Source organism: Oryctolagus cuniculus, chromosome 3 (genome assembly GCF_964237555.1).
Source record: "Oryctolagus cuniculus chromosome 3, mOryCun1.1, whole genome shotgun sequence".
NCBI lineage: Eukaryota > Metazoa > Chordata > Mammalia > Lagomorpha > Leporidae > Oryctolagus > Oryctolagus cuniculus.
In genome coordinates this window covers 136,675,179-136,687,223 of record NC_091434.1, presented here as the reverse complement: position 1 = coordinate 136,687,223, position 12,045 = coordinate 136,675,179, and the positions used below count along the sequence as shown (strand labels likewise).

At 41.0% G+C, this 12,045-nt stretch overlaps 1 protein-coding gene across 2 annotated transcripts in view; it reads right to left on the bottom strand.

Annotated features, from left to right (window-relative positions):
* COG5 (component of oligomeric golgi complex 5) overlaps nt 1-12,045 on the bottom strand; it is a 359,204-nt gene that overhangs the window by 339,441 nt on the left and 7,718 nt on the right. For both annotated transcript variants that reach the window (XM_008258350.4, XM_070071149.1), the window contains exons 3-5: nt 7,699-7,756; nt 2,790-2,844; nt 2,623-2,692 (exon numbers count right to left, since the gene is read on the bottom strand). In XM_008258350.4, coding sequence (XP_008256572.1) covers nt 2,623-2,692; nt 2,790-2,844; nt 7,699-7,756 — 183 coding nt within the window. The remainder of the gene's footprint in view (nt 1-2,622; nt 2,693-2,789; nt 2,845-7,698; nt 7,757-12,045) is intronic.

The following is a 12,045-nucleotide window of genomic DNA, read 5'->3' as shown; positions in this document are numbered from 1 at the left end:
GCCGGATTCTATCCTGGTTGCCCCTCTTCCAGGCCAGCTCTCTGCTGTGGCCAGGGAGTGCAGTGGAAGATGGCCCAAGTACTTGGGCCCTGCACCCCATGGGAGACCAGGAGAAGCACCTGGCTCCTACCATTGGATCAGCGCGGTGCGCGGGCTGCAGCGCGCCAGCCACGGCGGCCATTGGAGGGTGAACCAACGGCAAAGGAAGACCTTTCTGTCTCTCTCTCTCTCACTGTCCACTCTGCCTGTCAAAAACTAAACTAAAATAAACTAAAATAAAAAAATAAAGAAAACACAAGCTCAAAGACAAGGAAAGACAAAGAACATCAGAACCACTTGAGTCAGTGAACACATCCACAAAGGCAAACAACGAAGAAACTAATTTCAGCTAAAAAAGGTCCTTAGCTAGACAAATGGCACAGGTCAATGCAAAGAATTAGAGTGAAAGAGATGAGAGCTGACCCCATACAAAGATCTATGAAGTACAGAAAAGAGTAACTTCTTGAACTTGTGTGTGAAAGCATAAAGGAATGTGTAAACAGTGATTGGCAGGATATTTTTAAAATATATTTTCAAAAATCATTTTTGGTTTAGGTTTAAATCAAGTCAGTCCTTTAATTGTGAATGTCTGGCCCAAGTTATATGTTAGTTTACTTATCAATATTATATTCTTGGATGAATTCTGGTAGGTTGTTGAGGAAAATTGGCTGTACTACAACTGCTTAAAAAAATAAACCATTCTAATATGTTGGTTTTGTTGCAGGAACTGTTTATGTAAAAATTATTGTATTTCAGATAAAAATATGTGGATTTGAAAAAAAATCGAGAATATTGTTAACTTTGTACTCTGAAATGTATTAAAGTGAAAAATGTGGATCATGCATTTTATTTTGTCTAAATAACATTTTATCTGTCCCACAGTATACCTGGCTTAAACAGAAATGAAAATATGCTTAAAAAGAAAAAAAAGAAACCTGGATACTCTAGACGAAATAAAAAAATTCATAGACATATAACCTACCAAGACTGAATCATGAAGAAACAGAAAATCTAAAGACTAATAACATGTCAGGGGACTGAATCTATGATAAAAAGTCTCTCAAGAAAAGCACCAAAACTGATGGCTTCACTGCTATCAAACATTTAAAGAACTAACACTGAGGCCGGTGCTGTGGCACAGCAGGTAAAGCCGCTGCCTGCAGCACCAGCATCCCATATGGACACCGGATCGTGTCCCAGTTGCTCCATTTCCAATCCAGCTCTCTGCTATGGCCTGGGAAAGCAGTAGAAGATGGTCCAAGTCCTTGGGCCTCCGCACCCACGTGGGAGACCCGGAAGAAGCTCCTGGTTCCTGGCTTCGGATCGGCGCAGCTCCAGCCGTTGCGGCCAATTGGGGAGTGAACCACAGATGGAAGACCTCTCTATCTCTACTTCTCTCTGTAACTCTTTCAAGTAAGTAAAATAAATCTTAAAAGAAAAAAAAAAGACATTTGGTAAAATCCATCATCCTTATCATCCTTTCATGGTAAAAAGTTGTCCACTAACAAGCTATGGAAGGAATGTGTTTCAACTCAATAAAGGCCATCTATGATAAGTCTGCAGCTAATACCACACTAGCGAAAAGCTGAAAGCTTTTCCTTTAAAAAAAATCACAAAAAAGGGCAAGGATGGGGCCACACTGTGGCATAGTGGGCTAAACCTCTGCCTGCAGCACTGGCATCCCATATGGGTGCCAGTTTGTGTCTGGCTGCTCCTCTTTCGATTGAGCTCTTTGCTATGGCCTAGGAAAGCAGAAGATGGCCCAAATGCTTGGACCCCTGCACCCATGTGGGAAACCCAGAAGCAGCTCCTGGCTCCTGCCTTGGGATCAGCCCAGCTCCAGCCATTGCAGCCATTTGGGGAGTGAACCAGCCGATGGAAGACTTTTCTGTCTCTCCCTTTCACTGTCTGTGACTCTACCTTTCAAATAAGTGAATAAAATCTTTAAAAAAAAAAAAAAAAAGAAAGAAAGAAAGTATCAGTAATTAAAAAAAAAAAACAACCAAGGATGTCCATTCTTTTCTACTCATTGTATTACTGGAAGTCCTATCCAGATCTATTAACCTAGACATAAATAAAATAATTCAAATCAGAAAAAAAGTAAAAGTGTCCTGTTTGCAGACTACATGATATAATATATAGAAACCCTAAACCAAAAAAACTGTTGAAGTAATCAAAAAGTCAACAATGTTGCCGGATATAAAAATTAACATGTAAAAATCAGTTGCATTTCTACACACTGAGACACTCTTCATAAAAGAAATAATTTCATTTACAAAATCTTATCTAAAAGAGAAACTGAGGAATAAAGTTAATCAAAGAGATGAAGGATTTATACATGAAAATTGTAAACCACATAAGAAACCGAAAAAGACGCAAGTCAGTAAATCAGAGTTAAAATAATTCACTTGAATAGCTTAAATTTTTTTTAAAATTGGACATCTTATTTTAAGTTTAGATTTTTTCACCCTTTTCTCTTATGTTCTGTTCCCATTACTTCTTCTGAACTCACACTCTTCCAATTTCCTTCTTATCAAAACATCATGAATAATGAAGTACAAAGACATAAAAGTGAGAATGTACCTGAAGTCTTGCTAGCTGTGCAGTGCGTGCTACTATTTTGTTGTACGGTTCAACAATTTTTGCTTTCATCCTATGGGGGCAAAAAAAAAAAAGTGAAAATAAAATCAATTTCAAATATTGACTAAAAATGTTTCCATTCCATTAATTTATAAAGTGAACAACAATACCTATCAACAGCCCCCTGTAAAGCTCCAATTCTTGTCTGCATCATCTGAAGAACACCTAGGAAAACAAAACAGTGTACATTGGCTATACACAATAAAAGGACTCAAAGCAAAACTTTAAAAAAAATTCACATACACTTTTTTTTTTTTAACTTCTGCCACTATCCTAATCTAAGCAACCAACATCTGTTGTAAAAGACTGTAAGTCTTCATGCTCTCCAATCCTTGCCCCAGGACAGAAGCCTGACAGGGAATGGGGAATGACTATTTAGGGTATAAGGTATAGGATTTCCATTCAAGGTAACAAAACATACTAGAAGTAGACAGCGGTGATAGTTGCAAAACATTGTAATGAGACTAGTGTTACTGAGTCATATACTTTAAAGAGTTAAAATGATCCATGTTATGTTATGTGTTTTTTACTACAATTACAAAAAAAGGAAAAAAAAAATCTGGTCTTCTAAAAGTTCAAACTGAATCATACCATTCCTCTACTTGAAACTTTTCCATGCTGTCCCCCTTCACTCCACACTTCACAGTCCACAGCTTAGCCTATAAGGCCTACATGACCCAGAAACAGTATTCTCTTTTTGCCTGGTCCACTCGGCCCAATCCTCATCCCCGACAGATCAGGGGTGGGGAATGTCTGGCCCATGAAATCATTTGGTCAGGCTCTACCAAGGCAACCACAATTGGGGCTCAAAATTTAGTAAACCTACAGCAGAGTAATTTTTAAGTTGGTAATTTCATATGGTCCACGAGTGATGGTATAAATATCCAAATGGCCCTTGGCAGAAAAAAAGGTTCCCTATCTATGTTCAGATAAACTTCTATTCCTTCAAGCCTTGGCTTAACAAAAACATTTACTAACAAACCCCTCAACTAATTAAGATTTTCTTGTTATTTTCTTCTACAGCACATTGTACTTTTTTTTTGACAGGCAGAGTTAGACAGTGAGAAAGAGAGAGAAACCATTGGTTCACTCCCCAAATGGCCGCTACAGCCGGCACACTGATCCAGCTCCTTGCTAACATGCCTGGGAAAGCAGCAGAGGAGGGCTCAAGTGCTTGGGTTCCTGCACCGGCTTGGGAGATCTGAAACAAAGTCCTGGCTTTGGCCTGGCCTGGCCCAGCCCCAGCTATTGGGACCAGTTAGGAAGTTAATCAGCAGATCAAAGACCTCTCTATCTCTGCTTTTCAAGTAAATAATAAATAAATCTTTAAAATAAAAGCAGTAAAAAGATTTTCAGGAAGATAGATCTTAAATTTTATTAGTTATGCTTGCCATTATTGTAGAGAGAATTTGGAATTCAACTCTTTAATAAAAATCAGTTTCTATATTAAACTAGCATAGTTGCCTATTTGAAAATATAGTATTTAAAAGAAATTTTGGGGTCAGCACTGTGATATAGTGGGTAAAGCCGCCCATCCCATATGGGTGCTGGTTCGAGTCCCAGCTGTTCCACTTCCAATCCAGCTCCCTACTATGGCCTGGGGAAGCGGCAAAAGATAGCCCAAGTCCTTGGGCCCCTAATACCTGCAGGGGAGACCCAGAAGAAGTTCCTGGCTCCGGATCTGTAACTGCCTTTCAAATAAAATCTTTCAAAAAATGAATAAATTTAAATAGACGCACATTGTCTTAGATTAAATGAAATACTATTAGAACTAATAAACCTCCCTTTTTTTTTTTTTTTTTTTTTTTTGACAGGCAGAGTTAGACAATGATAGAGAGACAGAGAGAAAGGCCTTCCTTCTGTTGGTTCACCCCCTAAATGGCCGCCAGGGCCGGCACACTGCGCCAATCCGAAGCCAAGAGCCAGGTGCTTCCTCCTGGTCTGCCATGCGGGTGCAGGGCCCAAGGACTTGGGCCATCCTCCACTGCCTTCCCGGGCCACAGCAGAGAGCTGGCCTGGAAGAGGAGCAACCGGGACAGAATCCAGTGCCCCAACCGGGACTAGAACCCGGGGTGCAAGTGCCACAGGCAGAGGATTAGCTGAGTGAGCCGCGGCGCCAGCCTAATAAACATCCTGATCAGTATACAAAAATGCATTAATAAGGCCCAGAATCTTTCTTTGGATTTGAGGATTCCCACTTTTCTGTTGGATGTTTTTTTAATCAAGGTCTTTATTAATTTTATTTATTTATTTATTTGCAAGGCAGGGAAATAGAAGCAGACAGAAATTCTCCATCTGCTACTTCACTCCCCCAGATGCCTGCAAATATAGCTGGGGCTCCATCCACCAGTGCAATCCAAGGTAGCAGCGACTTCAACTATCCTAAATACCTTAATGTTGTATCCCTGAATCCACAATTCTCTTTCCATTGAGCCACCAGAGGAAACTATAATCTCATCACACAATACTCTTGATTAAACCCTCCAAAGGTTTACACTACATTTACAATGAAATCAAAATTCCTTTCCAAGAACCTCATCTGTGCTTCTCTCCCTCATTCACTAAATACCGTCATTCTGGCCTTCTCTCTGTCCCTCAGACATGCCAATTCTCAGCTTCTATTCGTTGTTTACAACACTCTTCTCCCAGATCCTCACATGATGGCTCCTTCTCATCACTCAGATCCGGGCTCATCTGTCACCTCATCAAAAGGGCATTCTCTAACCACCCTAGGTATTAAGGGCTCCTCTACAGTCACTCCATCACTTGTTTGGGGAACTTACAAACATCTGAAATTTATTTGTACACTTTTTGGTTCACTTCCCCACCTGGAACCTAAGTTCCAAAAGAACAATGACTTTCTCTAGTGTTCACACATGCCTAGTACCTAAAAGTTCTCAATTACTACTTAACCGAGTCAACAAATTAATGAATGGCATATCCCTTTTTAATAAAATAAACTTCACAAATGTACCTCCAAACTACTGACATGGAAAAATTTTTACATGTAGAGGGGGAAAAGTAGATGAAGTAGAAGTTGGGATAGTACTAAAAAAAAAAAAAAAAAAAAAAAAAAAAAAAAAGGCCGGCGCCAAGGCTCCATAGGCTAATCCTCCGCCTGCGATGCTGGCATCCCAGGTTCTAGTCCCGGTTGCTCCTCTTCCAGTCCAGCTCTCTGCTGTGGCCCGGGAAGGCAGTGGAGGATGGCCCAAGTGCTTGGGCCCTGCACCCGCATGGGAGACTGGGAGGAAGCACCTGGCTCCTGGCTACGGATCAGCACTGCGAGCCGGTGGTAGCGGCCATTTGAGGGGTGAACCAATGGAAGGAAGACCTTTCTCTCTCTCTCTCACTGTCTAACTCTGCCTGTCAAAAAATTAAATAAAAAAATACTCAAAAAATTTTTTTGATTATTTAGGAGAAACAGACAGGAAAGAAAGAAAGAAAGAAAGAAAGAGAGAGAGAGAGCGCGATTTTCCACCCTGTGGTTCACTCCCCAGATGGTCGCAACAGCTGGGGCTGTGCCAGGCCAAAGACAGGAACCCGGAGCTTCTTCCGGATATCCCACTTGGGTGGCAGGAACCTAAGCACTTAGGCCATCTTCAGCTACTTTCCCAGGCATATTAGCAGGGAGCTGGATAGGAAGTGGAGCAGCCAGATCTTGAACAGGCACTCATATGTGATGCCGGAGTCACAGAGGCTTAACCTGCTATGTCACCATACAGGCCACTCAAGTTTTCTTCTATACCACACTTAGTTTTCAGTATCTTCAAATAAATGCTTAGGAATTTATATCACATTAAAATGAAAACTAAACACATATTTAGACTTCTTAGGTTCAAATACTTTAGAGAACATTCTGAGATTATAATAATTCAAAGAAACTAGACTTTATATCCTAAACACTTATCCAATGGATATTCATTGTAACTCAGCCTAAGTTTGTTTTAAATGTTGTAATCCTTGAAGAGAATTCTGGGAAAAGCAAGCACATTATAGAGCCAAAATGCATGTAAGAAAAACAGTGAGAAATATTCAGCCAAACAAAAATAAGATTAGTAAAAATAAAAATCCAATATATTATTATTCTACTATACTTCACTGAAAAGAGTTTCAAAGAAAAACCTCCAAGAAATGCAAAAAGTAAGAAAAGAATTTAAATTTACTTCCACTCTCACCCACTCTGGTGGTGTTAATACTTTCTTAATTAACCAACAATTACAGGATCACTAAATATACGCATTGTTCTAAGCATTTTCCTAAAACTTTCACTCTCAGAATAATGTTATGTTAGTATTATTAGTACCCCTGGTGTACCAGTCAGCTTTTCATTACTTGAACCAAAATGCAAGATGTCTGATATGAGTTTCTTGGGAAGGAAAAGGCTTCTTTCAGCTTACAGTGGATGGTCACAGTTACAAAGCAGGTAGCCCCATCAGTCTGGCCAGGGTGGAGTGGGTGTGGAGGGACAATCACAGTGTGAGCCAGGAAGCAGGAGAAGCTGGATGGACTTGCCTTAAATAAGCCATCCTCTCTAGAGAACCACCTTCCAAGAGCAAGCACCCAGTAACCTAAAGACTTCCCACCAAGCCCACCTCTCAGATGCCCTAATTAGATCAAGTCTCCACCCTTTATTCATTAACCATGCACCTAAGGCTTCAGAGTTTAAACATCTGTTTGCGTTTAGGGAGCTAATGCCTGTTTTATAGAAAGGCACACTGAGATCCAGAAAAGTTAAGTCACTTGCTGAAGACACATAAAGTAAGTAGAACACCAAGGATTTGAACCCAGATAGTTTAGCTCAGGAGTCAGCAAGCTTCTGCACAAGTTTTACTGAAACATAGCCACACATATTAATGTATGTATTACCTGGCTGCATACACTCTAAAAACATCAAAATAGCTGCAACAGAAAACTGTATTGGCTGCAGAGTCTAAACCATTGACTTCCCAACCTTAATAGAAATAGACTGCTAACCCCTGCTCTAGCTCTGTATTATCTGTAAAATAGTTAAAAGTATACCTTCCAAAGACTCAATCCCAGTTGCTTGTGCCAGTAAATCTTCATGTCTTGCAACAACCTGAAAAATCAAGAAAAAATAATCAGCATTTACTCTAATTAATTACTAGGTATTTTTCTCTGCAACCACAATGTAGAATTGGAAGTCTCTTTTGCTGTGTAAGTGGAGCACATTCCAATGCAGAAAAACAAAGTGGATTATGAAAGTATGTTTGAGAGGAGTTATTAGCAGAAATAATCAAACACAATCATAGTTCAACACACAGGGGAGTAGCCATGCCTTGTCCATTCAGACTAATATATCCAAATATTTTAGACTGGATAATTTATAAACAACAGAAATGTATTGCTAGTTTTTCTAGAGGCTGGGAAGCCCAAGATCAACGCACTTACAAACTCAGTGTTTGGTGAATGCCCCCATTCTTCATAGATGGTGCCTTCCTTGTGTCCTTTTATGCTGAATAGGCTCCTTCAGGCTTCTTGCAGAAAAGCATTAATGATATTCCATTTGGGATTAGGTTTCAACATGAATTTTAAGGGAACACAACTATTCAGATCATAGCATGCCACTGGCTTTCCTAAAGCCATGCATAATGCATAAATGGAGCTGAGCCAATATGTGGGAGGGACAAAAAAAAAAAAGCTAATTCTAGGCTTGCTATTATCACAATTCCCCTTTAAAGACAGTTTTCAAGCATCTGGTTATCTTTGGTCTTTGTTTTTTTAAGATTTTATTTATTTATTTGAGAGGTAGAGTTACAGACAGTGAGAGAGTGAGAGAGAGAGAGAGAGAGAGAGAGAGAGAGAGAGAAAGCGAGGTCTTCCATCCGCTGGTTCACTCCCCAAATGGCCAAAACAGCCAGAGCTGGGCCAATATGGAGCCATGTGCAAGGAGCTTCTTCCAGGGGCCCAAGCATTAGGCCATTTTCTACTGCTTTCCCAGGCCGTAGCAGACAACTGGATGGAAAGATGAGCAGCCGGGACTCAAACCGGCACTCATATGGGATGCAGGCACTCAGAAGATTAACCTACTGCGCCATAGCAGCATCCCCTTATTCTGGGTCTTGACCTTAAACTAGCATCCTATGGGGCACCAACATCCCATGGGGGCACCAGCTCAAGCCCCAGCTATTCCACTTCTGATCCAGCTCCCTGCTAATGTGCCTGGGAAAGCAGCAGAGAACAGCTCAAGTGCTGGGGCCCCTGCACCCATATAGGAGACCTGGAAGAAGCTCCTGGCTCCTGACTTAAGATCAGCCCAGCTCCAGCGGTTGCAGCCATCTGGGGAGTGAACCAGTGGATGGAAGATATCTCAATCTCTCTAACTCTGCCCTTCAAATAAATAAAGACTTTTTTTAAAAAAAAATTTAGCATCATAAAGGTCACATCCTAATCAGGAAAGGTAAAGCACTCAGTCCTTACCTATCCCTGATCAATCTCTGCTGTCACAGAAAATCCTCCCCTCTACAGAAGAACGCTACTTCACAAAAGTAAGGGCACTGCAGATGGCTACAACAAAACAGGGGCAGCACTGTGGTGCAGCCAGTTAAGCTGCATTTGCAGTGCACAGCATCCTACACCTGAGTGCTGGTTCAAGGCCCAGCTCCTCTGCTTCTGATCCAGCTTCATGCTAATGCACCTAGGAAGGAAGCAGATGATAACCCAACTATTTAGGGCTGTGCTATCCATGCAGAAGACCAAGATGGAGTTCTTGGATCCTGGCTTCAATCTGGACCAGACATGGCTGTTGCAGTCACTTGGTGAGGAGGCCAGAGGGTGGAAATATCTCTTTGGGGTCAGTGCTGTGGCGCAGTGGGTAAGGCCGCCACCTGCAGTGCCGGCATCCCATATGGGCACCAGTTCAAGTCCTGGTTGTTCCACTTCCGATCCAGCTCTCTGCCGTAGCCTGGGAAAGCTAAGATGGCCCAAGTCCTTGGGCCCCTGCACCCACATGGGAGACCCAGAAGCAGCTGCTGGCTCCTGGCTTCAGGTCGACACAGCTCCAGCCATTGCGGTCAACTAGAGAGTGAACCAGCAGATGGAAGACCGACTCACCGACCTCCCTCCCTCTCTCCTCTCCCCCTCTGCCTCTCCTCTCTCTGTGTAACTCATTCAAATAAATAAATCTTTAAAAAAAATTTCTCTCTCCCCCTCCCTTCTGTAACTCGACCTATCACACAAATAAATAAATCTTTTTTAAAAAAAGAAATCATGTACATCTCTAGAATAACACAGCAATCCTTATCATTTTGTACCCATTGTTCCAGGGGTGAGGAAACTTTTCTGCCAAGGGCCATTTGGGTATTTATAACATCGTGTACAAGCCATACAAAATGACCAACTTCAAAATTAGCCTCTACAGATTTACTGAATTTCAAGTCCCACCAGTGGTTGCCTTGGCAGAGCCATACCAAATGATTCCATGAGCCTTATATCACCCATGGGCTGGATGTTTCCTAGTCCTGTATTATTCCAATGGATTCGTGTCATGCCTAGTCTGTGAACTGAAGTTCCTCATCAGTAAAGATTCATTCATCAGATCTCCTAAATAGCTCACTTTGTCCGGCTTCAGATATTATTGATAAATATGCTATCATATCTTTAGATATTAGTGATACTGTATTCCAGATACTAATGATATTATCATCTTACCAAATCTCCTTCTAATATACTCTAACATACAAAACAAGTGTTACTTTTGCTCTTCAATGTCTTTTACGCTTAAGGCTCTAACAAGATGCCTGAATTTTCTCCAGTCTATTGATGCAACCTCCTTCTCCTTTATCCCTTGTCACACTGTGGAAAACTGAAAAATCTAAAACTACACTTTCACAGACTCCCTTGCAGCCAAGTAGATGAAGTTCCAAGAGACATGGAGGATACGAGAGAGATGAAAGCTATCCTATTATGACTGTTTCAGCTCATAAGCATGGTTCTGAGAGCTGGGTATTTAGAAACAGTTGAGAGACACACATTGGTCATTCCAATTTTTAGCCACCAGGTATCTAAAAGAATTTTAGCAGTGGCCTGGGAGATTAACAGCAGCTTCCTGGCCTCTGTAGCATATCTCTGCTAGTTTCTTTACTCAGTTCACAATTTCATAAACACCCAATTCTCTGTATTAAAGATATTTCTGCTTTAAATACCTAGAGTGGTTTCTATTTCCTGTTCTTAGCACTGATTAATATTAAATCTTCTGCAATTTTGATCACCTCAGTGGTATCTTACTTTTATTGTATTTTATTTATGGGTTTGGTTACTACTGTCCCAGTTTTGCATCCACAGAAAACCCATTACAGCCAGGTAACTTTCATACAAGAACTCAGAGACTTCCTCTAACCCACATCCTAAACTTATCACCTCTAAGGGATGTTAAATAAATTCAAGGTCTTAGTGATTCCTGCAGAGAAGACACTGCATGCCAGAAAAGGAAAATATCAAGCATCAAAGGGCAGAAACAATCTCAGATAGCTCTCCAAAAAGCTACCCCCTAAGACCTCCTGACAGAATTAAGTACATGTTCCCCTTCTCCCATACACACTTGGTACTGCTCTATTGAAAACAGGCATTTGACATAGCAATTAAGATACCACTTGTATGCCCACAGCCCATATTAGAATGCCTGGGTTCCAGTCCCAGCTCCACTCTTGATTCCAGCTTCCCACTAACATGCACCCTAAAAGGCAGCAGATGACTGCCCAACACTTGTGTCCCTGCTACTCAGGTTCGAGGTTAAACCAAGTTCCAAGCTCCTGGCTTTGGCAGACATTTGGGGAGTGCAAGCAGATGGAACACATCTATCTCCCTTTCTCCTCCTCTATCTCTTTCCTTCCCTTCCTATTTCAAATAAATAAAATAAAAATAAAGCAGGGATTACTTGCCTGTCATTATTTCTTTGTATGTCTGCCACTACTCTATGAGACCTTAGAAAGCCAAGATACTTGTTTATTTACTTCTCTACCCCTACAGCCTAACCCAAAGCCTAGCAGTTAAAAGCACTTTCTAAATATTTGTCAAAATTGACCCCTAAAATTTAATCATAATTTTAGAACAAAAGTGGCCTTAAAAGTTATCCCAGTTCTAAGCTGTTCCTCTAGTTGATAAAGTAAAACATTAAGTGGATTATGTCTCATAATATACCAGATCTAGGTTTCCTGGTAAGTAGTCTACTGACTTGTACTAGTTGTTCATTCATTTAAATATTTATTAAATATATACTCAGACAAAAGGCAATATTGGGAGGGTTGGTGTTGTAGCACAACAGGTTAGGAGATACTGGCTTCACAAGTGGCAGCCTATCAGTCTGCTCTGTGAGTCCCAGCTGCACTACTTCAGATTCAACTTCCTGTT